Genomic DNA, 27,711 nt, shown 5'->3' with positions numbered 1-27,711 from the left:
TTAACTTATCTTGCAGAAGAACTGTTTCACAGTAATACGAAAATGATTAAGTTCACTCTCCAGAATTCTCAGGGTGCACAAAATAATCTCCGCGTCCGGCAGCGGAGGCAAGGCGGATTTATAGTGGTGGCGAAGGCTGGGCCGAAAAGTGGTTTAGCGCGACTGCAGCACAACCAGAGGATGGGGGGGCAAAACACTCATATAAATAAATAATAAAACTACAAAATTGGAATGTAATCTGCCAATAGAAACGAAAAAATATATTAGCACCTTGTTTTACGAAAGAGGTAAGTCATTTTATTAAAACCTGGCAAATTTTCTATTTTTGCAACACTCTTGACCTGCCCCCTATTCATGAGTGTGCGGTGCATTACAGCGCGTCTTTGCAGGCCTTGTTTCGATACCCGGCTAACCCGGCCACAGTGGCGAGGTGGCGATTTCTTATCGCCAGCTGCCTGCGATGGCGCGCCTGGTAAAGCGTATAAATTTAGCTCGCCGGTCTCAAAATGCTCCTTTTGCGAAGTTTTCGTCGTCCTTGCACGTCGCTTCTTTGTCACCGTTCGGTAAGATTTGCACCCCGCTGGACCGCTGCGGCAGTTTTCTCGGTTTTGTCGTCTCCTTCGGCGTGCGGCCAGTGCGAAGTCTTTTTCCGTCTTTGCACGCTTCGCGCTCTTCTTTTGAAGCGCTTAGCGCTTCATTTCAAGATGAGCTTGCGGCATGTGAAGAAGCGATGCTCCGTGGTACACCAAGGCGGTACACTGCGACAGCGTGGATAGTACCATTGGTGTCACGCTACACCGATTCCCGCTTGACTTCGATATGGTTTCGCCGGGCTGTTCGCTCGTGTTTCATAGCTGTAACCCGTTCGTGCGTACTTGGCTTCATGTCTTTTTCAATGTATGGTATTTGCTCCTACGTTGAGCACGTTTGAGGGTGCTAAAGCTGGCTTTAACATTGCCTTGCAGATGTAAACGCACCTGCTATATTCTTTCAGCTGAAGAAATTAAATGTGAAGAATAATCCCAGTGTGCTCTATGGTCTGTGTTGATGCGCCTACTTATGTCATGTTATGTTTGCTTCAATTGAAGCTGTCGTAGCATTGTTTTCTATACTTTTCAATTTCCTAACTGACAACGTTCGTGGCACTTCAGGGCTTTTTCCTTCTGCACTGTGACTATTGAGATGATTAGCCAACTTAAACAATACTGCTTGTGCTGCCTGTGACATGTATTTTTGTTTGTGTGCCAAGGGTGTGCTTTGTGACTGTATTTGTTTGGTTGCTGCAATAAACAATGAATATGAAACTATGAAAACCATACTTGCCGTACACTCTATTGCCAACTGTGCACTTGAGCCAGTGCTTTGTGCATCATACCTTGCTGTACTCAAAAGCTCTCAAAAGTACTAGCACCAGTATTTGCACTACGAATCATGCGTGCTTCGCCAGTGTCTGGAAGTGTTGCTGCCTTTCTATGCTGCCCCTCCTTTACCAGTCACTTTCATTGCGTTCCCAATTGCACATTAACAAGGCCATAACTAGCAGGAACTCGAGCACATTTGACTGGCAAAGGTTGGGGCGCGCTGAAAGGCAGCAACCTTCGAGAGATACGGGCTCGAAAACGCGGTTTCTTCAGAAAGACCGCTTTATAATTCGCGCCAAAAGCATACGTATGCGTGACGTCATTCTACGTCACGTTTGCGTAGTTTGCCCCCCAAAATCCAGGGGGCGCTGGAGTGCCCATGAGCCGCCATTTTTTGGACCAATGGGCGTCTATGGAGCCTTCGCTACCAGTATACATCTACCTTGGCGGAGGCGGCGGAGCGTTTTTTTTTTCGCTGTGTGCGTGGTTTTTCCGGTTGAATATGCTTCTCGTGTGCACGTTATCGCCGACTCGTAATTGACCTCGACTAAACTTTTTGTAAGCATGCAAGATGACGAGATTGTGGTTTCGGAAGTCCACGTCGACTCCGACAACATCGACAAGAGTTCGAACGACCCGTTGCTCAATTTGGTGCCAGAAGCCCTCAAGAGCCAGCTGCTAGGTAGTCGAATAGTGAGCTCATGATCGTCCGATAAAAAAGAAAGACATGATTGTCGGATTTTGTGTGCAAGACAATAGAAAGCTGTGCAATAACGCATGACACTGGTTACGCGATTTTGGCCCGTGATATCACAAACTTTCCTATCATGATTTGTTCACAACACCAAATCAGTGCGTCTTCCAGTGTTAGCATGTGCCGAGGCTTTCTCTGGGTTATCTGTCCAAACACCTTCGCTCTCTAATTTTGTGTGGAGCAGGAGCTCAAAAATGCCTTCACTTTTTTAATATCCATCGTGCTTCAGAAATGGATTCAAGCATGTTCGCTACTCAACTTGATGGCTGACTCGGATAGTTCAGTAAGCAGTGTAGCATAAGTCGTCTAAAAGCGATAATAGTTATTGAAGCGATGCTGGCATAGTTTTAACGTTTAACATGCAATTCTCACGATGGTTGCCCCAAGCTTACAAGCGGTTCGCACCACACGTGAAGTGCCGAACCAGCAGTTGTTGACAGCAGCTGCCACGTGTCCATGGCGCTGTTTTGCTCGGAATAAAACAGGTGCATCAGGTCTATTTCGGGAGAGAATGCAGAAACATTTCAAAGCCATCAGTCTGGTTGTGCTAAACTGTTAAAAAAGAAGAAAATATATATCGGAGTGGCCTTGGAATACAGGACGAAAGCTACATAGAGAAAGAGTTCACGGTACCCTGGTGGAAATTAAAAACTAAAACTAGATTTGGGTATGTGGGATGTGAATTGTGGCAAACAGGTACCTGGCAGCTTGTTATTGGTGTTGGCCATTGGTTTGCATTTTGAGCAGGGTGGAAAGTTGGGTGGACAGATGAGATTAAGAAGTTTGCCAGGATAGACTAACTGTGGATGGCACATGACTATACGAGAGCACTGGGAGATGCCCTTGACCTACAGTAGGTGTATTTTGCTGATGGTGATGATTATAAACTTCCGTGCTTACTGAAGAATCCCTTAGTTAATCATTTCTAACAAAGAATGTACTTTCACAAGAACACAGGACACAACAAGAACAGAGCGTTAGTTAATCATTGCATTCCAAAGCTGTGATTAGATCGGTTGCCACATTACAGAAGAGGGAAGAGTTAGTAAAATGCAAGTTGACAGTTTTGACTAAAATTTACAGCTAGGCTAATCGGCGTCCCATGATGAAGATTGCACTGCAGCGCATTTCTCTGTCCATGTTTGCTAAGTCGTCTTCAAGCTGATAATTTGCACGGAAAGTTGTTTAGCCATTCCATAACTGAATTGTGCAAAGTGGCACTTTGTGTAGCCAGCTGTGTAGCGAGTGTAGAAGCATTTGTGTAACCTAGCTTACAAAATTTGTCACTGCAAAATGTTTCTAGCACAAGTTGGCTGGGAGCGACAATGGCTGATTGTTAACTTCACGACTCACTCACTCTCAAATCTATGTATAACGCCTGTCTTGGTACCGGTACGTGGTGGATGGTTCTATCTACTGCTTAGTATGTACACCTACACATTTTACATTTCTCTCATTTAGCATAATATTTTATAACAGTCCTGTTCAAGTGCTGTGGTTTACAATTTTCGTGACAATGGTAGTCGGTAAAATGTGTGCAGTGACCCTTCTTTGGGTGTAATCATTTGAGAAAAGGCAGTTATGTAATTTGCAGAGCTGGCTAGATTCTAGATCAGCTTTTTCGACATGCCAGTCACTGGCAATTTGTAGGGTGTGTCCTTAAGTTTTTCAGTTACTGCATAGTATAGTGTGATAAGATTTACTAACGAAGTTTTAGCGTCAGAGGCAGACAGAAAAAGCAGCTGGCATTTGTTGTATGCTTTTGAAGCGAAAAAGCTTCACTACGCTAGGTAAAGTAGTCGCGTAGGCCAGAGAATGACCTTAAACGACCTTCAGCCCAACCACGTTAGCCGTGTATGACCATATGTGGTACAGTTATGGTGTCGAACCCTTTACCCATGACCTTTAGTTGACCTCTGACCTTGAGTTGACCTTTGACCTTAAGAACATCCGATGGAGTGATGTGAAGCCACGTGATGACATCCGATGGGGGTGTCATAAGATCATGTGTCACCACGTCATAGCCACGTTGTCATGTGGGTATATATAGAATGGCTGTCACGAGCGTGTAGCGGAGCTTCCCTCGTTTTTGCTGAATTCCAGGGTTAGCCAAGTTAAGCCACTGCCAATTTTTTTTTTTTCCCTAAATGTTGCTGTTGTTGAGGTGTCGGCATTCTAAAGGAGTGTTGGCTCCTCTTGTGCATTTTTTGTACATGCTTATTACTGTGAAAAAGAACTCCGTGTAGTAGGTGCACAGCTTATTATAGGTGATGGTGTGATAACAATGTATATTGGACACGACTATTTGCGCTTGCATTTTCAGGTTTAGAGACAGCGTTCTTGCTCAAAGAATTTAAAAAGGTACATTAACCTCAGGAATCAACATGTAATATGCAATAACAAACAAGAAAGGAATCAAAAACGTTTATATGCTGTGTTTGGAAGTGTCAGGCCTTCGTAGTTACCAAAAGATGGTAAATGCCTGTGAAACAGATAGCTGTAGCTGGAAACAATGGGTATTGCTGTCATTTCTTTGCCTCGGCCAAAAGTTAAAAAAAAAATCCGTGTTTCGCTCCTCTTCGTAAGGTGTCAGTGCACGGGGTAAAGGGAGCGACAGACAGGCCTCACATGTGCTCTGTCCTTGCTTGCTGTTTGGCTTGACAGAGAGATGATTTTTAATACACACATATAGCAGCTGCTTACATGGAACACAGTTCTTTTGACCGTGCTGGCATGCGGCAGCTGGCACGTTCGTTTTAAAGCGTGCAGCTACAGCTGTGCACGCGGCCCCTTGGGAAGTGCAACTTGTTTACGTTTTCTTTCCGCCCTGAAAGTTGTCCCGCTAAGTGAACTTGTCACAGATGTGACAACGCTCCCTGCCAAGTACAGTGCGTGTGAGAAGCAGCTCTTACTGTTCGTTTCCGGAATCTAGCCAAGCTCCTCCTTGAGCGTTTTGTCCGAGTGCATGGCAGCAGGTCTGATAGAATAGTGTCCATCATGGATATCTGCACATGATAGTGGAAAAATAGGTCACGTGCAAGAAAAAGAAGAAAGAGAATTCCACTGACTAATTAGCGTTTAACTTTCCATCCTTTTTTTTGCCTCTTTCTGTGTCCATTCATTTGATTTGTGTACCTTTAGTATAGAGTGTTTAATGATTAGCTCCCACAGAGTACTATTTGCACAGGTAGCCAATTCCCTGCTGTAGTGAGTCGCGAAGCATGCCACTCTAAATTATTTCCCTCTCTGTGTTTTTGTAAGAGAGTTGTGTTCAGCTGGGTTTTATGGTGCATGAGCAACTGAGGCCATCGTGCGCCAAAGAGATAATGGTGCTTAATTTTTAGCACGAAAGCCCTATTGGCCTTCTAACCTGGAAAATGCCGGTGTGTGGTGAAGCCTCTGAAGTTAGTCATGTGATGCGGGAAATAAACGACTTTGAATGTTTGGCAATGGCAATGCTGGTTTGGGGTGGGGTCATTAATGACAATAGCAATGATAAAGGCCTTTGAGAACTTTAGGCGAACGGCCTTGTGAATGAAGGCTTTCAAGGTAAACACCTTCACGATAAAGGTCTTTATGTGAATGGAATTTAGGGTGAAGGCCTTTCTGGTAGAGGCAGGCCTTTGTGGTTAAGGCTGTTACGTCAAAGCATGCTTTCGCTTTCACAGCATGTAAAGACCTTACGTGCCCACCTTAAATTTTTTTCATATTGTATAGCATAGCTGTCCGTTAGCGCGATATGTCATAGCCATAAACTTGATCGCATCACCGCTCCATACATTCTGCTGGTTTATGAATTGGCCATGTGGTCCCACAATGGTGGCATCATAAAGCTCTCTTTCACAACATGTGACAACTATTACTGCTGCCGGTCTCTATTGGTAGCTTATACTGGACATCAAGAACCCTGAAGTCACTGGGGTCATGTGTGCATTGACTGGTTCAACCTTTCACCAAGCAGAAGGGTGTATGCTCCTCTCAGTGTGGCGATCTGGCATGAGCGTTCACTTAGTCGGCTTGCAAATCGCTCCCGTTTGTCGCATAGATGTTTCATGACAGGTAGTAAAGTACCAAGAGGCCATTTACTGCTTGCTCTAAAGGGTTGTGTCACTGTACGCCTATTGGTGTGACTTAGTCGTTCCTGAAGTGAATGAAATGGCAGTAAATTTTTTTACTTGAACGACAGGCATTTGATGCATTGTATGTATTGAAATAAAGATGGTGGCAAAAACAAAATTGGGCTGTCAGCATTCTTGCCCAGTACTAGTAAACCAGCAAGATTTTAGTATTGGTATTTAGTTTGTTTAATTCTGGTGCTCAACTCAATACTGGAGATCTGGTCTAGCATATTTTTTTTTGTTTTAGCATTTCATGTTTTTGGTTTGACATTTTTGTCAGCTAAACGGTAGGTTTCCTGAGCGACGGCCATTAAATAAAAACTAAATAAAAAAATGAACTGCTACAGAGATAGTTTTCATTTCGAATATATATTCAGTGAAGACAGCATCGTGTAAGATAAATTGTAATTTAATCAAAATGAAGATAATCTTTAACTGATTATACAGACATTCGCAGGCTTTCCTTTTTTAAGTTAAGGACTAGTGACGGTTACAATCTAAACACTTTACACTGTGACTGAAGTTGCTTACATATTACCTTCTGCAGGTGATCGACTTTTGTGGAATTCGCTTAAAAGCCAATGTAGTGTGAAATTTCACCCTTTATTGTTTGAACTGCCTTGATAACAACACGTGTTCATACTTTTTATAAATAATGTTTTCTTGGAAGGTCGTTCGGCTGTGAAAAATTTTTGACATTCTAAAGTTCTGTATGTCTTTGCAGCATGTATCCCTTTTTTTTTTCCCATGCGCTTGTTGCAAGACATCCAGCCTAGTTACAAAAGATTTGGCAAAACACACTTTTTTGCTCGCACACATATTCAACAATGGCAAAAATAAATTCAGTAGAGTGAGAATCAAAATAAAAAGAAAGGATTTTTCTTGCGAAAGATCTGTGACCCAAGCAGCTGATGACGTAAATGTGCTAAGAACATGCTATTATAGTTGCCATGTATATATGAATCATCTCTCTTTTTTTCTGTTCTCAGACCTTGCTTTGCCTGCAACACTATATGCCGGTCATCACGACCTTCTAGTATTGGTCGGAAGTTTTTTTTTTCTTCCTGGAAGCTTTGGGAAAGCAGCTGGGACTGCATGGTGTTTCAAGCTCTGTTGTGTGGCAGCTCTATTATGTCGGCAGAATCGGGGAAGACATTGTCCGTATGTGTCTTTTAATAGTGCTGCATAGCACCGGGAAAGATTTTAGTTCTTTTTGTGCAATGCCTTGTGCCGGCATCTATGCCACAAGCACTGCTATTAAGGCTGGTCAACAGAGTACCCTTGCTTGGTAACTTAGCATCCTAGTACTGGCACCCCACAACTGCCTGGTACGCTGCTTACCGGTACTAGTTATCACTAGCTATAGCCATCGTCAGCAGCCAGGCTAGAACATTCTCTTACAAAAGTGTCCCAGTATTTGCCAGTTTTCTTCGTCCTGCACTGACCGTAGCTGCTGTATTTTAATTTTTTAACCTAGTAGCTACACCTGACTTTCTGTCACTCGTGACTACACCTGCCTCCCTGAGAGGCCATCAGTTTTCTTTTCTCCTTATGGCATAACCTTGTCAGGTACACTTCAGTTTCATGATTTCAGTTTGAATTTATCAACTCACGTTTTTTCTGTGATCGATGATACTAGCTTTTTGTCTGCTCACAGTATTGAAAATTGGGTTTGTGGCTTAGTTGGCTGCGATTGATAACCATCTGTGATTGAACATGATGTTGAAAATCAAAATGGATCATACATTCAGAGATGCATGTTGTGGTGCATTAAAGTAACCAAGCAGTGATCTAAACTAACCCATCATGTCCCGGGCTCGCGTTGTGGTTGTTGAGAGCATTGTCTTTTGGCAACGATGCTGCTAAACTCGGCTCTATGAAGACGTGTCACTGCGGAAGTACATGTGCTATTAGCATCTAATGTGACCTTTTTTGATAATTGCTTCAGTGGAGCAGACGCACAAGGCGTATTAAGGCAGGATCTGAATTTTGTGACATATCGCTTTGACTATCCCTCTTTTGCAGCCGATAGCAGTGGCAAAGTTGTCGCGCATGCATATTCAATTTCGTGGTGCGCTTGTTAAGCCTCATTCCACATGTATTACATTGCCACACTCGTTCCGGCAGGAAGAGGCTTCCGACTGTAGGCTACGTCATCTTTGCGCCAACTTGAGGGGGTGCGGGCACCTGTTCTATTGTTGCTCCACATGATGGATGGGGCACTCAGCGCCTGTTTTCTAGTAGCCAGCTTCTTTTTGCAGATGGCCATTTCATGTAGCAGTGCAGTTGACATCATTGCTCAGGGCCTGCTGTTGTCCTTAGTACACGTAGCCCTAATTCTGGGCATATGTGGTTTTGCTATCACGATGCTGTGCGACATCGCAGTTATGCGGTTTTCGTCTGAAACCTCAGTGAACATAGTAATTGTCTGAGGACACATGTGGGCGGCATAGTTGCCTCCTCTGTGAAGGAAAGCGGTGTTTGTGTTGTTAGTTGTTAATGGCAAGAATTTTTTTATAATGATGTCTGTGCTTGTGTGTTCACTGTTTGCTATGATTACTGCAGTCAATAAAGCTATTACTCAGTATCCAGTTCGCTCAGTAATAGCCGGGACAACTTGCTGTACCACAGGATCACGATTTACTATAAGCAATCTTTGTATTAGTATTGCCAGATTTATTAAACGAGTAGGGACACTGAAATTTTGGTTGCATGTTCTTTTGAAATGGTGCGTGAGACAGTGGTGTGCACAGCTCGCCACGTAGAATTTGCCTACGCCTGCTAAATAATTTATAGTCGGTTTCCTTCTCACTTCGTTTTTCTTTAGTTTCATCTGCCAAACTATGGCTATGATGTCACAAACAAGTTGAAGCAATGTTGAGTTTAAGTGAGGCATATGAAAACTGGAATAAAATCTCTGCTTTGTCATTTATGTGCACTCTAGCTGTTATGCCAGCGTACCCCAGGAGCTGGAATGACAACTGAACAAACAGGTATTTCACTGCAATTTCTGTATTCTTCCCGTGACCTGGTCATTGTCTCAACTCGTCAGTGACATTGTGATCGTTTGGCAGTTGAAATAGAAACAGCGTGAGAGGAAAACTTGTATTATAAATTATTTACCGTACTAGGATAGATATCAATATCTACTGGCAATCCATGTTTATCGATGGTGCATCATTTCAGAGAAAGAACATGCGACCAAAGTTTTGTGTTCCTGAGATTTAATACTTAATTTACTTTTTTAACAATGGTGTTCCTGTCATGATTTTGTGCACTTACCAAATGGCCGGATCATTATCCTTCCATTTTAGTGCTTACTTCTGGCACTGGCATGGAAGTACACATGCTATTAGCATCTGATGTGACCTTTTTGATAACTGCCTCGGTGGGGCTGACGCACGAGATGTATTAAGGCAGGACCTGATTTTTGTGACAAATCCCTTCTTCGACTATCCCTCTTTTTGCGACCGATACTGGTGACATCATCGTTGCACATGCATATTCAATTCTGTGGTGCGCTTCTTAAGCCATTGTTAAGTCTATGTCCGAACTCGCTTAATTAAAACTGACGAAAAGGTGCCATGAACATCGAGCATATTAAAATGGCTTCTCTTAGGTGAAACCCTGCATAATGTGAACAGAATTTCAGCCCCCTTTGAGTTTTAATTATGGAAATCCGAGTGTATGATTAGCACTAATGTTGGTGCTGAACTGCTGGTGGCATGTTTCGTGCGCATTTGTAAAAAGGGCATTAAGTTTCCAACTGGAGTGCTGGCAAGGCAGACAGTAAATTTATTCAGTAAAGTGTACTGTACTGGCAGTTTGTTTGTGGCCGACACTGAAGAAACCAGCAGAAACAAGACACGAGGCAAGAAGATAGGGATGAGCCTTCATGAGAGATTACAAGCCTTTAAATTACTTGATTTGCCTTTACATGTATAAAAATGTGCTCGTGTGCATTGGTTTCATAACAGCAACATTCATTGGGGAAATTCTGAAGACGCGCACAAGCTTCTTGAAGTGTATCTGATAAAAGAAGCATACACAGGTCTGTGTAAGTGAATCTTCAATTTCAACCATCTAGAAAAAAAGAAAAGTTAGCCACCTAACTGGACCAAAATGGTCATTTATTACTCGTGCTGCATTCTGTCAGCAAACAAAAAAAAATGCTTTGGGTGGGCCCTAATTCAGAAACAGTGTCAGAAAACACACAACAAGCTGGACTCGTCACGAGTCATAAATGGCAGTCTACTTATGACAAGCCTGGCTATTTTACCTGTAGTAAATAGTAGTTACAAGTACCTCATACACATTGAAAAAAAAAAAATTGTTTAATTCTAAATGTGTTGCAAATAAATTGGTCCAAATAAATTAGGTGCGGCAGCAGTTTCGATGCTTCTATTCTTTATCTCGCTCCTGCTGCTTTCTTCTTTGTCAAAAATTAATTAATGTTTAATTGGACTTACTCTAACATGCTGCTAATAATGACAAGTAAAAATACAGAAAGTATTGTGTGGCTCAGTTGCTGTTTTTGACTTGATGAAGTGACTGCACAAAAGCAGAAGTGTGCACCAGAAAAGGCACTGAACTAAGTTTGTTGCTACATAAATGGGAATAAAGTAGCTTTCTTTGTGTAATTATGGCAACATTCTCTTGTAGCTGTTGCTTAGATGGCTTCATTTTTCGTTTGTGTAGATAATTTACAATAAAATGTGTTTCAGTGGCCCAGTCGCGACTGCATGTGAAATGGGACACCCATGTGGAGGTGGCCAACCCAGGGTGCTTGGCCTTGGATGAAGACGGGGACCTCGATGTGACACGGATTCGAAGGAGTACCGAAATACTCTTGGGTGAGGGCATTGACCTCGCACTGCTGGCAGCATTCTGAGCTGCCATCGTGCTTCAAACATTAAAGTGGTACAGACACGAATTTTTGCGTATCCATTTGTTTGCTTTGAAAGTGGCCTATAGGCCACCTCCAATCTATCTTCGGGAAAATGAGCTCAAAACACTAGTGTGAAGTGTAAATAATTAAATACAAACGATTTTGTACCAGCAGTTTCAGTCCCGGTTGGTGCCAGCTCTAAAGTGTACCTTGACATCACAGTCAATTGGCCAAGCTTAAATACCACAATACTGATGACGTCGGTGTCGCCGGCAAGCACTGGTGGTTTCTGATGACAACACTGGGTTCGGTGAAAGCACAATAACTGGGGCAAGTGCAACGTGACGTCACCCGATGTAAGTGAAAATTCCGAGCGGCTTTTCGGACAACATTCAAATACATTTAGAATTATTTTCCACTTGTTGCCTGCGGCCAAAAATTGATAGAAGGCATCTCCTTACACCTGTGAAACTAATCATGTTGTTTGTTTGCTTTCAAAATTTTGTGTCTGCACCCTTTAATATGAGCTATACTTGATCTCATGAGTCCGCATAAAAATCAACCTAACATTCTCACTTAAAATGCAGTCTGGAGTCTCCTTTTGACCTTTGTAGACTTCTGACACATGCACAGTGTGACTCATTGTTGTGATCTGCTTCACAAGTGCGTTTGTTGAAAGGGAGTTCTACTCTGTCAGATGTGTAGGACTGTAACAGCATTTTGGAGCCAACAGTACGAAACATGGCTTCCCGTGTGTTTGCTTACCTGGGTATTGGCAACATATACGATCCGAAGTCTGAGAATGAGCACATTCGAAAGCCCGGCCGAGATCATGTTGAAGTCGCTTTCGTGCAAAGTCGCTTGAACATCACTGAAATGTTGTCGAGAGTTGCTATTTGTGCATCACGCAGGGGCTGATTTGTTCTCGGCCTTAAGTTGTCCTGTGGTCGTGGTGGCAACGGCAATCTTTCTTGCTGGAATGGGGTTGTTCTACGAGTCTTTTTGTGTGCCTTGTTGGCACTCTGATGAGGTCCAGCTTTGCAAAGCATCTTCTTGCCGCTATAAACTAGGCAAGAGTAAATAAACTCTTATCAGATAAACGTTCTCACAAATGGCTGAGATTTTAAGAACCTTTCGGTGGAAACAAATTGAGCAAAAGAAAACAGGCATTTCACAAAGGCAATGTGATGCCATAAAAGCAGCTGTTATAGGTCTTCTGTTTCTAACTCTTTTTTTTTTTTAATAAGACGAAAGGGGTCAAGTTGTGATTTGCACAATTGAAACTGTTTCTTCAGTCTTGCCATTGTTAAACTATATTTGACAATATTTTGAAAAGAAAGTAGGGGCAGAAGCCATTTGACAATAGGTCACACCTGCCAGGAATTGACTTTAACGGCAGCATAGCTCTACAAGTCGCCGGGCACGAAACAACGAGTGCTGTACCCTGTCACGGACGTGCACGCATGATGTGCGGACCTGTTTGATTTGATTTCTGTGCCTTTCTAGTAGCCTTTACCCACAGCTGCTCCAGAGGGGTGGGTGTATCAATTAAACAGCATATTGAAATGAAGGATGTTTTGTTGATTAGACGGGTCTGTGCAACACGTGTCATTAAATTGCAAGTTATGCTGCTAAGAAACAGTGCATTCCATTGTGATGTCTAATCAAGGAAACGGGTACAAATAGGTGCAGCAGGAAAACAGTATATAAGTGCCAATGGACACAATATGTTGTTCCTGCACGCGTTTCAGGTATCGTACTTGTGCTGATTAGTTCCCATGTTTGGGATAGCTAGGCATTTGCCATTCCCAGCCTATTGAACTGATTGCCGCATCAAACGGTGTGAGGCCTCAGCAGGTGTTCTTTAACAATCGTAGTCCGTCCAGTTCCCCTCTCACTTTGAACAGTAGGCAGGCTTCTTTCGATTGTTTTTTGTTTGATATGTTTGGCTGTCTTGATTTTTTTTTTCTGTCTGCACACATGTGGCATGTCATCACAGCTGTGCTTTGTCCTGACTGTTTCTACACACGTCAGGAAAAGGCACAACACGCCTAATGGAAGAAGAGGCCAGCGAACTGGGCTGCTTTCTCAGAGCATAGGATTTGCACACACTTCTCTATGTTGAGTATCAGATATCATCATTAGATGTCATCATCATCAAAATTTTATCAGACATCTTTGCAGAAATTGTCGTCGTGGTTTGTGAAATTCTTTGTTGGGCTCAAAGGGTTTCCATAGGCTTACAGAGAAATTATCAGATGACACCACTATCAGTTGCATTATCAGACGTTTTCGATACTAAGTGTCTTAGTCAACTGTCATGCATGCATGGGATCTCATAGGCTTAATGGCCTTCCTTATACTCAACCAGACACATTGTCAACAGATAACATGATTGAAAGGTTTGTCAAGTCTCTTAGCAAAAACTGTCATGATGGAATAGGAACGTCTTTGTTGTTGTGATAAGTTACAATAACCTGACTTCTACTCATCCTTGTGGGCTCGAATTCTCTCAGGCTCACATAATATTGACCAATTCAGGCTCACTTGTGTAACCAACTCTTGAGAATTTTAAGAAAATTCTCACTCAAAGGAGACGAAAAATTTGTTTTTATTTTTCATATTGGTCATGTTTAGCACGTGTCAAGGACAAGTGCCGGCATGTTGTGGCAGTTGACATGGGCGTGCATCTGTGGGCCATGAGGAAAATGTGATCAATATTGTTGCTTTATTTGCACACTGGGATTGCCACGTGGCCACCTGCAACAAAGAAATTTGATGCCTTTTTTTTACATTTTTTTACTGCGTGTATTATTTTCGAACTCAACAGTAATTTTTTTACTAGGTGTTTTTTTTTTTCAGATTTCACTTACTGTTGCACTTCCAAAAGTTCACTATACAATATCAGTTTCTAGCTGCATGCTATTAATGGCGAATGTATTTTTTTTAAGTACAATGGTTTTTTACTTATGTACTTTAAGTTTATTTCTAGGCTTATGGCACAATAATAGTATCGCCAGGGTCCTTCAATACTACTGTTATTTTATTTTTCAGATCACTGCCCGGCCACTACCTTGCCAACTGTTGGACTGCAGGTAGTAATAATAATAATTTACTCACAGATCTGTACAAGTACAGCTGCACAAATCAGGTTCTCTAGCCGCCACGGTGGCTCAGTGGTGGTGGCGCTTGGCTGCTGAACCAAAAGACGCGGGTTCGATCCCGGCCGCGGCGGTCAAATTTCGATGGAGGCGAAATTCTGGAGCCCTGTGTGCTGTGCGATATCAGTGCACGTTAAAGAACCCCAGGTGGTCGAAATTTCCGGAGCCCTTCACTACGGCGTCCCTCATAGCCCAAGTAGCTTTGGGACATTAAACCTGCGCAAGCCACAAATCAGGTTCGCCTATGCTATAAGGAGTGGCTTGTCGCGTGAAACCTGACAGTCAACAGCGAGACTTAGCCACAAAATTAGACTACTTTACAGAGAAAAAAAAATAGGTATAAAAAAAAAAGAAAATGTCAGTGAGGCAATGGCTCATTGCCACATGGGGCTCTTTAACATGCACTGGTATTGTGTGGGACATGGGCGTTTATATGCATTTTTCATCCGCTGAAATGTGATGTGGCAGTTGTAGTCGAAAGTGGCTGGAACTTGCGTGCCTTAGGCAGAGGTTCTGTGCAGTTGTAGCGACGAACTGTTGCTGAAAAACAATAGAAGTGCTCTGCTGTATCTCCGTGCCGAACAAGAGTTGGGGAGCGAACACTTTATCGTGCTGAATGTGCTAATTGCCGAAAAATTCTGCTGGACAGGTTTAGGGATCAATGGCCCAAAGTTGTATGGCCCAAGTTGCTGGTTTCACTTAAGGCGTAGTTGTCATGGTTTTGGCCATGTCTGCTGAGTGTTGCTTTTATTTTTTGGATATAATGACTTTTTTAACAACTAGTGTGTCGATGAAGTTTACACGGCAGTTTTGCTGCAGAAGTCAGCGATGAGCAGTGTTGCAGGGCCTGCTTGGGAGCTTCAAAACATAGTGTGCCAAGTTTCAGTTGTGAAGGTGAGGGAGTGATTGTGTATGTACCAAATAACCAGAAAATTGCATATTAAACTATAAGTGTCGAGTGATGGGCAGTCGAGGTTAAGCGGCAAAGGGTGTCAAGGCAGCGCCCAGCTTGTATCAATAGTTGGATGCATAGGTAACGTACTGCAAAACCTCATAGCCCTTCATGTGGCTCTTGAAAAGGCAGAGTCGAATTGACTTACGGTTAGCATAAATGTAAATGATTTTGCTGACCAGGCGGTCTACCTTGTCTCACAGGTTTGGAAGGCTGCTTTGGTGATGTCGGACTTCCTCCTTCACAATGGGAGAGAACTCCTCCGCGGAAAGGGAGTCGTCGAGCTGGGCGGAGGCATTGGACTGTGCGGTGTCGTGGCAGCTGCTTTCGCCGACTTTGTCCTCTGCACTGGTGTGTATGTACGATCCTGCATTTTTTAGCTCAGGGCACTTAGCTGCACAACTCTTAGTACATGAATATTTCACCCCCCCTAAATTTGCAAAGGGAGTCTAGTTATCTGAATAGGCACGTTTGTCCGAGTACAGCATTGAAGTAACTGTTCGCTCTCCATTTGTTATTGGATTAATTAATTAATATTATAAAGTGTAGAGTGTTTTATAAGATAGCAATTAATTTTATAGAGTAGAGTTATTAGGATAGATATTGCAACAGAAGAGCTTGTGCACCTGAGAGGCATCAAGGAGCAATCCTCGAATCTGTGTAATTTATTTATCCTTAGGTTTTAGTTCAATATGATCCAACCATGCACTGAGGGTAGCAAAACGGAATTATTTAGATGACACTGGGAGTGAAATTTTCCCTGGCAGAACAGACCAGAACTATGGCAAATATTCTGATGTCTGCAGTTGAAAGGAGCAGAGCCTTGTACATGTTAAATAGGTCTTGCATGGTGTCGTTCCCACTCTCATTGCTAACATTTACGTGACATTTATATTTGGGAGCATTTAGGTGACAATTTATATTTGTAGAAGTGCGCATTAAAAAGGTTAAGGGTTGTTCAGTGGCACTTGTTGGGAATGACGTTACATTTTTTGCATGACAAAGATTTTCAAGCCACTTCCCTTGAAATCTGTGATATAACACCGGAGGAACTCGGAAAAAAGGTTATGAAGTAGGCATTTTTATTTTATTTGTTTATTTATTTTGTAAATACGAAGAGAACATTCACTTCAGTGGAATTGCTGTCACCATTTGTGTGTGCTTGACCTGACCTGGATGACCTCAGACTGGTTTTGGTGCTGCTGCCATCATCCTGATTCCTTTCAGTAAACCCTAATCCTACAATTGGTACTATCCTGGCACCTGTGATGCCTGCAGACTTTCAACATCAAGCTATGCAAGTGAGCCCGGCTGTCATCTGTGGAGACTCCCTTCTCCAGCTGGACTGCCATCTTCAGTGGGACCGATGAGCGTGATGCGGAAGATTGGCTCACATGTTATGAATAGATGAGGCTCGACAACAAGTGGGATGATGATGAGGCAAAACTCAGTAACAGTATTTTTTCTGACCAGTGTAACTAACATGTGGGATCTGCACTACTTGGTCTGCATTCAAGACGAACTGCTCAGAAGTCTTTGGTACTCTGGCCGGCAGCAAGCTTTGCGGCGAACAATGCTTGCACGAATGGTCGCAGCAGGTCAGTGAGAGCTTTAACAATTACACAAAGACGTCGTCGACTGGTGAAAACTAGCGAATCTACACATGTCGGAAGCTGACAAGATCAAACACATCTTCAAGGGTATCGACGGTGATGCCTTTAAGATGCCGTAAGCGCGAAACTTGCACACCATTGCTGAAGTCATTACGCTCTACCAGAACTTCGAGGAGCTGCGCAAGCAGTGGGCCTCCGACTGGTCAGCACCCAAGGCAGATTGGGTCACTTGCTGCACTGATGCCCGCAAGTGACAACTGCTCGCTGCTGTAGCAAATCAAAGACTTCGTTCAAAGCAGTGACACGTCAGCTTTCCCTTCTGCCTAGCCCTCAATAGCCACCACTATATTTGGCTCCGGCTCTCTGACATTTCATTCAAGGGCAGGTTGCCGAGGCTGTTCCGCCTGCCATCGGCCACCCCGTCGCCGCTCCGCTGGCATACACTGACATTTTCACAAGACCTCGGCTGCCTACCTACCCTTCTCCTCCAGTGCCTGTGAGAGCGCCGGCATGTTATCTTTGACCGGCTGCATAAGTAAGCAATTCTTGGCACACAATTGAGAGTCGTCCTGTTTGCTACATTTGTGGGTTGCCTGATCGTTTGGCATGGCATTGCCACTGTCATCTCCAAGTCTCAGCACCACCTCCCCAAACTACAGGGTGCTGGCATCCAATGATTCAGTACTCCATGTCTGCTGAGATGCCACCTGGTCTCCCTTTCTCCCCAGACCATTCAGCCCTCTCAAACTGCCATTCACCTCAACCGTGACGCCGTTGCATCTTTCTGATGCGGTGTTGCCCGCCTAGAAAACTAGATGCCGTAGTTCCTGAGATAAGAATTGCGCCCCGTCGAACTTTCAAAGGCCTCATCTGTCACCTGCTAATCTTACTGAAGTTTCGGTCGGGGGTGTTTCTGTCATGGCAGTCGTTGACACCGGTGCTGCAGTTTCTGTAATGTACACATAGCTTTGTCGCTCCTTAACCCTTTAACGCTCTGTGTATACAATTGTGTACGAAGCAATCAGCTTTTTCTTGCAGTATGCTGCGACTAGAAGGGATTTCTTTGTTTCAGTTGAATTCATTGTCCTTGTTGTCGCAAATAAGATGGTTGTTTGTGCAATAATGAACTCAGTAATGTTATTCTTCAGAACAGTGAGTAGGGTAGCACATCTTCTGACAGCTTTTGCCACCAGTAATAACACAATTTTTTTTTGCAACTTCAAGCGCAATGTGCATCCTCAAAACAGAAATTTATTCCTCTATCCTTTGGGTGTTTACTCGACAGTCGTGGCATTTCAATGTTGTTATTTCCATCAGTACACTTTGTAGAAAATTTTGCACATCACTTTAAAAAATTAAGCAATGGTATTTTGTGCTCGAAAACTAAAAAATTATCTCGCTTGAGCCCTGAATGTACTGTCTACGCTAAAAATAGTTGTTTTTGATGGAAAAAAGAATGGCGCCAGAATGGGTTAAGGAAAGTAAAGACGGCAATTAATTTCTGGATTCTCTCTGCGCACGGCCAGCGCTCAGCACATCAAGCCGTTAGCAGCATGTGCTGCTCGAGTCGTGATCCAGGACTTCCTCTGTATGAGTTCATCGTTCTGCCTTCCTGTTCTTATGCTGTTATCTTAGGCTGTGATTTCCTGTCATGCCATGCCGCTAACGTTGATTGTGCTTGAACTGAAGTCGGGGTCTGTGCTCTGCCTGATCCTTTGCTGGATGCTGCTCCCTCTGTTCCGTGTGTTAAAGCCCTCCACTGCCATACGTAGTGCTCACCGTGTCCGCTGGCCTCGCAGTACTGTTGCTGCCTAACCCATTTTCCCCCCTTGCCGCTTTGCGCCTCGATGAACGTCTTGGCAGTGTCCAGCCCCTGACGATACGCTACACCTCGCCATGGCAGCGCTCAGCTCACCTTCTGTACCTGATCCTTCCTCTAACGAAGTGTTTCTTCACTCCATCAACATCGATCTTCCATCGCCGCAATAGCCACAGCTTCTCACCCTACTTCATGAGTTCCACTCTTCCTTCAACTCTCACTAAAGTTCCCGGGGCCAAACTTCAACTATCACCCATCACATCGATGTTGATGCCCTCGCACTGCTCCTGCAATGCCCCTATCATGTGTCTGCAATCGGGCACCAGACAGTTGAAGAAAAAGTTAACCAAATGCTTCAGAGCGTTATCATACAGCCCTCAAGCAGCCCTTGGGCATCGCCTGTCGTGCTTGTGAAAAAGAAAAATGACTCCATCCTCTTCCCTGTGGATTGTTGCCCCCTTAATAAGGTCACGTGCAAGGACGTGTATCCCTCCCATGCATAGATGATGGTGAACTGTGCAAGGAGCAGAACTCTTTTCTTCCCTAGATTTATGTTCTGGGTACTGGCAGGTCCTCATGGAAGCAGCCGATCGCCCCAAAACAGCCTTTGTGACCCCCGATGGCTTGTATGAATTTACTGTGATGCCTTTTAGCCTTTTTAATGCCCCTGCAACCTTTGAGCGCATGATGGACACCATTTTGCTTGGACTGAAGTACAAGACATGCCTCTACTACCTCGACTACATAGTTGTCTTTGCTCCAGACTTTGACACCCATTTATCCCACCTGGAGCCGGACTTGACCTGCATCTCTGATGCCGGCCTGCAGCTCAGCTTGAAAAAATTATGTTTTGCTGCGTGTCAACTGACCATTTGAGGCTGCGTTGTCTCCAAGGAAGGCGTTTATCTTGACCCGGCTAAACTTCATGCTGTGGCTGCCTTTCCCAAACCTACCTACATCAAATGTCTGCGCAGTTTCCTAAGTCTGTACTTTTATTTTCGCCAGTTTATTCGCAACTTTGCTTCCATTGCTCCACCTTTAACACAATTTCTGCCCACCAGTTTGCATTTTTCACTTTGGTCTCCAGCACGCAACGACACATGTTACACCTTACACCACCTCCTCACGGCGGCGCCCGTACTCCTTCATTTCATCCCATCTACCCCTACCATTGTCCACACGGGCACCAGTGATGTTGGCCTCAAAGCTGTACTCACCCAGCGCAAATCTGGCTTCGGTAAATATGTTGTTGCCTATGCAAGCTGCAATCTCACAAAGGCTGAATCCAATTACTCTGTAACCAAATAAGAGTGTTTGGTCATCATCTGGGCTCTTGCCAAATTCTGCCCTTTTGAAGTCGTGATGGACTATTGTGCACTTAGTTGGCTTTCCTCCTTGAATGACCCATCTGGCCGCCTCACCAAGTGGATTCTTTAACTGCAGGGATGTGATATTTGCACAGTCTATCACACCGGCCACAAGCATCAAGTCGCCGATGGCCTGCCCCGCTGCTCAGTACCAGCTGAAATCGCCAGCCTTTCCACCTCTGACGCCTCACCACTGTCACTCCACATCGGTGACATGCCTTTAGTGCAATGCACAGAGCCCTGGATCGCGTCTCTTCTCGATTTTCACTCCAACCCAACAGCTGCTTCTCCATCACGTGCTCCCCACCTCCACGCTTCCCATTTCGCAATTCGAGATAATCTGTTTTATCGACAGTACTACAGCTCAGATGGCCACAAGTGGTTGCCAGTTATTCCTCGACACTTGTGCTTGCAAATCTGTGCCTGTTTCCACCCACAAAGACATGCACCCGAATCCGGCTGTGCAACTACTGGTGTGGCATGTACACCTTCATTCTCAAGTGTGTGTGCTCATGCCTTGCCTGTCAACATACCAAGACGCCTCCTCATCATTCTGCTGGAGAGTCGCAGCCGCTACCTTGCCCACCACATCCTTTTGACTGCAGCAGCATTGATTATACGTCCCACTTCCATGCATTGCAACCAGCAGCTGTTTGGCTATATTCACGGTTGATCATCTGATGAGCTGTGCAGAAACTACTGCCCTTCCAGCTGCCACAGTGACAGATGTCGTCTTCTTCATTTTACAGCGATTCGTCCTTTATCACAGCGCACCTCGTGAACTGCTCAGTGACAGAGGAGCTGTCTTCTTGTGCGACATTGTGAGAGCCCTGCTCACCAAGTGCAAGATGATCTATCGAACCAGCTCCACCTTTCATCCGCCGACCAGCGGCCTCACCGAGCGATTTAACTGCGCCCTTGGGGACATGCTGTCTATGTACATCGCTTCCAAACACTCAAATTGGGATCTCTTCCTTCCATGTGTCACAATTAGTAAGTCACCGGGGTGGTCTTCTCCTTGGGGCAGTTGTAAAAACGAAGATGAAAATTCGCTCTGCGGCATTGCTACTCCCGCATGTCTGTATGCTCGACCTGGCTGACCTCAGACTGTTTTCGTTGCTGCTTCTGTTGTCCGGGTTGTTTGCGATTTATTTCAGACTGTGCTTTCCTTTCTGTGATTTCAGAAGAAAAAGATGAGACATGCACCATAACACTTTGCAGATGCCTTGGAAGAGGTCTTACACCTGTGTCGCAGAAACCTTGAGCAAAACCAAGCCTTCTATGATGCGCTGAATGTGAAACCGTGTTCAGCAAGGGTCAGATGCCTGGACTGGAGACATGGGCTTCCCGAGATGCAGATTGCAACGGGCTGCTCCGGGTGGTCTGCGGAAGATGTTGAAGATTTTCAGAAAGCAGACATCTTCCTGGCCGCCGATGGTACATTTTTTAATTTTTTCTTTTGATCTCATAATTGTTTGCCTGGAATGTGACAGCAGTAAGATTTATCAGCATGCAGAAAGAATGAGCTAAAAGAAGAATGCCACTCATTTCTTTGACCATATAGAGGGTTGGGTTTGTTTTGTAGTGAGCGAATTCCATATGTATTTTAATATAATGTGTAGCTGCTGTCACGACAGACTGCTATGGTAGATAAACTCCACAGTTCAGAGTTAGCAGCAGATTGCACTTTGCGATGTGCCTATCGTGTCAGTGTAGGTGGACAGAAACAATACTTTTTGCTCCATGTTGTCGCCCTACCCTGCCCACGTCGCTTGGGCACGCCCAACGAGAAGAACGTCCATATCCCCGCATTCCATATCCATATCCCGTCATCAGTTCGTCCATATTCCCCGCTCTACGTCAAGGAGGGGTAGTTAATAACACGCTGTGAGGTGTTACACCAATGCAAGCAGCAATTTTTAAATTATAGGGTTTGTAAATTATAGGGTCCGCCCAGAACTTTTAAATTTCACTCGATCACTTGCAAAGACCACATCTGTAGATTTGTTGCATTAGACCATGACCATCAAAATCATTTCAGGGGCCTTTTAAAACACGGGAGTAAGTATTGTTGCACTTGCTTTTGGCTTATTATGTATTTCTTTCTTCTTGTCACTTAATTGTGATCCATTTCGTTTTGTTAAAACCGTGTATCAAAACAAAAAGCCCATGTCAGGCTTTGGCTCTTTTTATCTTTTGTTCCGGCTAATTCTCTACCAGGAAAGGGAAAAAATAAAAGAAATCAACATAGTCTTACCTTCATGTGCACTGATGAATTGACAGAGTAAAATTTTGTTTGTTAATAGTGACACTTCCAGTGTTGTATGCTTTGTTAAAGGGACTATGCAATGAATAAAATGTCGCTTGTAAATGTTTTCAATGCTTAGAAATGATACTAAGAAGCATTCACACCAAGTATGAGTCTTTGGAACTGAGCCGGCAATTTATTATGAATTTTTAAAAACCATGTTTTTTAAAATTCGTGGGCCAGTTGGTGTGCTCGTAGGGACCGATTTTGAAACTAAAATCGTGAAAAAAGACGGCACTATACCCCATGACGTCACCAGGCCACCACAAGCTGTCATTCGCTGGAGCCATGGCAGCCTCGACGTCATGGGCGCACTTCCGGTAGCCGTGAAAATCGTCTGCTCGTACTGCCGCGCGACCCTCTCGGGCAAGCGCGAACCAGGGCATTGCCTTCGCGCATATGGTTTCAATTTTCCTCTGCCACCTCCTTCTGTCGGGAGTTCTGGAGCCACTCGCAGTGGTTCGCCGAGTCGCTACTGTCGTCGCTGGCGTTCAGCCGGTACGGCGTGAACGCATAGGGCTCGATGCCCATCGCGGCCGCTGCTGCTGGGGTGCTAGGAGCGACAACCGGAAGTTGCAAAAGGAACATCAGCGGATGACGTATTCATGGGCAGGGCCCAGTCCCAGAGCTGTTTTCTTTATTTTTGTCTGGCGCCCCGCATGTATGAGTTGGGGGGGGCATAATTTTTAATCGTCTATATCTTCGTTGTTATTGATGCTAGCTTAAAAATTCTTGCGTTGGGATGACGAGTGATGAAATGCCTATCTCTCGTCTGCTTTACGTAATCTCAATTAATTTATTGCATAGTCCCTTTAATAGTGACACTTCCAGTGTTGTAAGCATACAACAAATATGACTGCGTAGGGCAGGCAACTAAGAGAACACTTTGCAGTGTTTTCAACCGTGTCATCTTGTTCACTTTAGCGTGCGACAGTATTTGGTACCTTCAAGGTCCAGTACACATGGCTCGACCAACATCCCGAGTTCTCAGTTTCTGCTTGCTGGTCCTTTCGCGGTCACTTGCAGTGGGCGATGATCTGTTTTGGTTGCAGTGGTGTACGATGACCACTTGACTGACTGCCTCTTCGAGCTCCTGCTCAAAGCCGTAACCAGGGCCGAACAGACGGTCTACATTGCTCTCGAAAAGAGGTTAGGCATAATTTTCAGCATTTTATTAGTGGAGCAGTGTACAGAGACTATAAGCAATCAATCGCGCTCCGTTTATTGTTTGTACCTCTTATAAACCTGCCAACTCAGTTGTAGCCAATGCAAGTCAAGTGGCTAATTGTGCAATATGTTGTAAGTGATCTATAGTTGATTCAAACAGGTGTAAAGCCTAACACCTAGAACGCAGACTAATAAGTCACTTTATATATTTTATATTTGATCATCAAACTACTCTTTGGCAAGTGCCTTTGCGGGTGTTACAATGCTTAATGTTCATGCAAACTAAATTGAATTGAGTGAGGCACAGCTGAACTGTCCACCATGTTATCAAAGCACGTTTAGCAAAAGTTGGCTGCAAACATTAAACTAGAACATGTCTTAATCCAGTGAAACCTGGAGACCTTTAAAATTAATTTCTCTCAGCTCATAACAATCCGTTGAAAGTAAACAGAGTGGTATTGTTTATCTAGTTGTCTGTATAGTATTTGAATCTTTTAAGTCAGATGATTAGTGCTCAAATGGCTTCGTTTCCCTCCTATACAGGTCAACTAAGAGCAATTATTGGCAGTTAATTATGCCATGCCCTGACATAGGCTCACGCTTGGCAGTTGAGAAATTTCAACTGAAGCAGCTATCGCCAAAAATCATTTTGCTATCTGTGGTTGTCTGTACAGCACTGTCAGATATAACTGTACATTCTAACAGTCTGTTTTGCACACGTACGTGCACAGCGCGAGTCTCCGACAGTCACTCTTTCTTCCAGGGTGAACTTCACGCTCGAAGACCTTGATGCAGTTAGCCCGTCACATATCCACTTTACACAGTGGCTGGAGAGACTACGCAGTCATGGCTGGCTAGTTAGCGGATTGGACCTTTCAGGCATACCCCAGTACTTCAGTGGCTACAGCAGGGACTCTTACCTGGTGAGTTGTGCAAATAACCCAGTTATGCACTTGTTCTAGTACACCTGTTCCCACTCATTTTTCGTGCAAACTATCCACTTTGTTAGAGCACAGTTTGAGAATGTTCTTACTGCTCTCTTGACAAGCAACTGTGGCTTCTCAGTACTGCCTTTCTTCCACAAGAGGAGCCCATGAACTGTTAATTTTCTTTTCTACTCGTAGCTTCATTGCTTACATCAGTGATCGTAAACCGAGGACTAAGAGTTGCTGCAGCTGCAGGGATTTGTTGGCCTTACATTATTTCTTTTTCTGCAAATGCAAGAAGTAGACGAGCTTAAATGCCTTCCCTTTTTCTCCTTACTTCACCTCTACAGATGCGTTATAGCCTGTCAGTGTGAATAAAAGGAATTATAAAATAGTAATAATTTTGATAATTGTACATTTCCTGCTTATGGAAAAGCATGGCGAGGCTTAGAGCTGTCATCTTGTCCTCAGTTCTGTATTTGAAAAAAAATAAACATCTGTAGCCATTTCACCTTTGCAGCAAGTTTTTAACCTGCTTGTTCCTCCTCTGCAGGAGCTGTGGCAGCTCAAGCCAAGCTGATTGGCAAGACAGGACACAATCCTGTTATGAAGCACTGCAGCTCTCCAGCGAGTTCGAACATGCATAGCCCTGCAAAGCGCCAAGCTGGCCTTGGTGTGGACCACTGAGTGCTGTTTCAATATTGTAAATAAATTCTAATTTATGCATTTTTTCGTGGCAGATAAAAGACAGCAGTGAGGGGTGCTCCCGCTCCTGTCTGGCTCGTTTTTATTTCTATCTTATTAAAGCAAGTGATGTCACTTCAATGAAACAGCATAAAGGGAGGGTTTATTTTTTACTCTTTAAGCATTTTTGTAAGTTGTGGCGTTTACCATACTGAAATGACATGTGGACTGTCTGGGACGCCGTGGTGCAGGGCTGCGGTGTTCTTAACATGCGCTGGCATCTCGCAGCACACGAGCACCTTTTGCATTTTCGCTGCATCGTAATGAGGTCGCCGCAGCTGGGTTTGAACCCAGGTCCTCCAGCTTGGTAGCGAAGTGCCCTGACTGCAGAGATACTGCAGAGCTTTCTTTACAGATTTTTATTTTAAAAACAGAGAGAGAGACTATGTCGGTGTGGTCTGTGCAGGTGGAATATACAGCGAGGCAGACGTAGTGTATAGGCGATGAATTAACAAACTAATCAACTTTTTTGTTTTTGGCTTTAGGGCACTAGATTGCAGGCCAGAACACTGAAGGCGAGCCAAGATCCAGTGTCAAAAATACTTTTGAAAGCTCATTGAGGTGGCTTTCTAGTGTAGCACGTTTATGAAATGGCGTCACTGCGTTTGGCATTTTCGCCAAAATTGTGTTCAGTTCTACATGGTAGAATACATACACAAACTGCATCTCTGTTTGCTGCACTACAGTAGCATAGAACTTGACAGCAGCCGCTGCACTGGCCCAGTGGTTATTGTGCTCGGCTGCTGGCCCAAAAAACGCCGGTTCAGTCTAGTTTTTTGGCTGCCACATTTCGATGAAGGCGAAATGCTAGAGGCTCATCTGCTGTGCAATGTCAGTGCACGTTAAGGAGCCCCAGGTCGAAATTAATCAGAGCCCTCCACTACGACGACTTCATAGCCAAGGTTGCTTTGGGATGTTAAGCCCTTAGACCTTAAAAAACAGCAGTTGATAACAATAGTGTGCGGCATCCCATATTACTCACTGAATAATTCCAACAGTAAACAAAACCGGCTTTTTGATACTTGACTATATCAAACAAGCCAGAAGCATAAAAATTTGAGCTTCTTATCTCTGATCATTACCTTCTTGTTTGGTAACAAGAAAAGCTATACTGGCAGATTACTTTGTCACGGGGGAATTCAGTGCGGTAGTCACTGCAGAAATGCGAGTGATGTCATGTTATCAATGTGCAGCATGGAAGAGCCAAATTAAGCTTTCAGAGGCACATTTGTCATCATCGATTATCCAAACCATGAAGCCAATTCAGAAAATTAAAGATTGGTCTTGCCTTAGATAATGACAGCCTCCAATTTTTCTTGCGCCCCAAAATTGAACATTAATATGCAATTAGTTACTTCCTTGATTATTCATCTATTAATTCAGCTCAGTCGTATACACCTGCCTCGCTGTACAATCCACCTGCACAGACTGCATAGACATTTTTAAGATAAAAATTTGTGAAAATTAACACAAATCGAGCTTGCTCCATGCAGTATGCCCGTCATGTTTTGAGATGGTATGGCACATTTTCATACCATGTTTACTTGACTGCAACGCATTTTTTTACAGAAAAGTTGCCCCTCACGTTATAATTAAATGTTACGCGGCGACAAAAACTGGATGGGACCACTTCAGCTACGCCTTAAGGATATGATGCAATAGCGTTAATGGAGTAATTTCCGTATATATGCGGAATTAGTCATTCTTGACTATACATTCATAGACCCCTGGGGGTTCTCATACCACTCCTGTTGCAGACGTGTAGCAGTTGAGCAATGCGCCACTGCCCTGCGATCGCAGCTGCTGCCACCAGTGGGCTTTGTGCGACCCAGCTTGCTATTTATTCCCGAGCAACCTCTTGTGACCAATCATTTTTTTTAACTGCCACCTGCCACGGTGGACAGTTTGCTTACAACCCCGGGGGTGGGGGGGGTAGTAATGATGGCACAAGGTATTGTAACCTAGGTGGTCTACCTGCCACTTACATTGCTCCTCTGGGGATTTTTCGCTCACAGTGCAGCCACCGACCCCATGTTTTCCACTGAACAGGCGCCTTGACGCTACTGCATTGGAAGTACATTACACTGTACAACTCACATTCTCATTGATGCATTGTGAACATCGGGTCGGCTCCAACTTCGGGAAATGGAACACACACACAAAAAAAATTTAGAATGCCGCATAGGTCGACCAACGGAAGCTCAGAGTCAGAAATATTTAACTAAGGTGACCACCACGGCGCATCACATATCAGAGCACTCTGAAACACGTCACCGCATACAGCGCATTTGCATGCCGAGCGCAAGTGTGATGCATCGTCCCGAGGAAACGCGATGGAATGCGCAAAACGTAAAAGGCCTTCACTTCGTTTATTAAAGTTCGGCAAGCACCCTCAACATGGTCTCCAAAGTGAACCGTCGATGCAGTGAAAGCGCGGCGGGATTCCTTGCGTATCTTCATATCAGTGTTATCTGATAACATTTTGTGCGGCTCTCTTGAAAAAGAAGAGGCACGCAAAAGCCATTTTGTTCAT

At 44.1% G+C, this 27,711-nt stretch overlaps 1 protein-coding gene across 3 annotated transcripts; it reads left to right on the top strand.

Moving 5' to 3' along the window:
* Nucleotides 1–76: 76 nt before the first annotated feature.
* On the top strand, nucleotides 77–25,166 carry LOC144100854 (methyltransferase-like protein 22). 3 transcript variants are annotated; one of them, XM_077633742.1, is made up of 9 exons: nucleotides 77–107; nucleotides 1,814–2,043; nucleotides 10,958–11,086; nucleotides 14,176–14,216; nucleotides 15,438–15,585; nucleotides 21,255–21,470; nucleotides 23,394–23,490; nucleotides 24,272–24,431; nucleotides 24,988–25,166. In XM_077633742.1, exons 2-9 carry the CDS (start codon nucleotides 1,926–1,928, stop codon nucleotides 25,012–25,014), a joined length of 936 nt encoding a protein of 311 aa, XP_077489868.1. In that variant the 5' UTR covers nucleotides 77–107; nucleotides 1,814–1,925; the 3' UTR covers nucleotides 25,015–25,166. The 3 variants fall into 3 exon arrangements, with proteins under 3 accessions (XP_077489868.1, XP_077489867.1, XP_077489869.1); XM_077633741.1 differs by lacking the exons at nucleotides 77–107; nucleotides 1,814–2,043 and adding an exon at nucleotides 2,172–3,538; XM_077633743.1 differs by lacking the exons at nucleotides 77–107; nucleotides 1,814–2,043 and adding an exon at nucleotides 9,193–9,226.
* Nucleotides 25,167–27,711: the final 2,545 nt, after the last annotated feature.

The sequence above is a fragment of the Amblyomma americanum genome, chromosome 8 (genome assembly GCF_052857255.1).
Source record: "Amblyomma americanum isolate KBUSLIRL-KWMA chromosome 8, ASM5285725v1, whole genome shotgun sequence".
Classification (NCBI taxonomy): Eukaryota; Metazoa; Arthropoda; class Arachnida; order Ixodida; family Ixodidae; genus Amblyomma; species Amblyomma americanum.
This window is presented reverse-complemented; position numbering and strand designations above follow the sequence as displayed.

What these genes read in the sequence shown, in the direction of transcription:
- LOC144100854 (XM_077633741.1), top strand. Translation starts at nt 3,409, where the DNA reads ATGTTTCTAGCACAAGTTGGCTGGGAGCGACAATGGCTGATTGTTAAC. An exon ending in ATGGTTCTATCTACTGCTTA is followed by an intron (nt 3,539 to 10,957) that starts GTATGTACACCT and finishes AATGTGTTTCAG; the next exon opens with TGGCCCAGTCGCGACTGCAT. An exon ending in ACAGCAGGGACTCTTACCTG is followed by an intron (nt 24,432 to 24,987) that starts GTGAGTTGTGCA and finishes CCTCCTCTGCAG; the next exon opens with GAGCTGTGGCAGCTCAAGCC.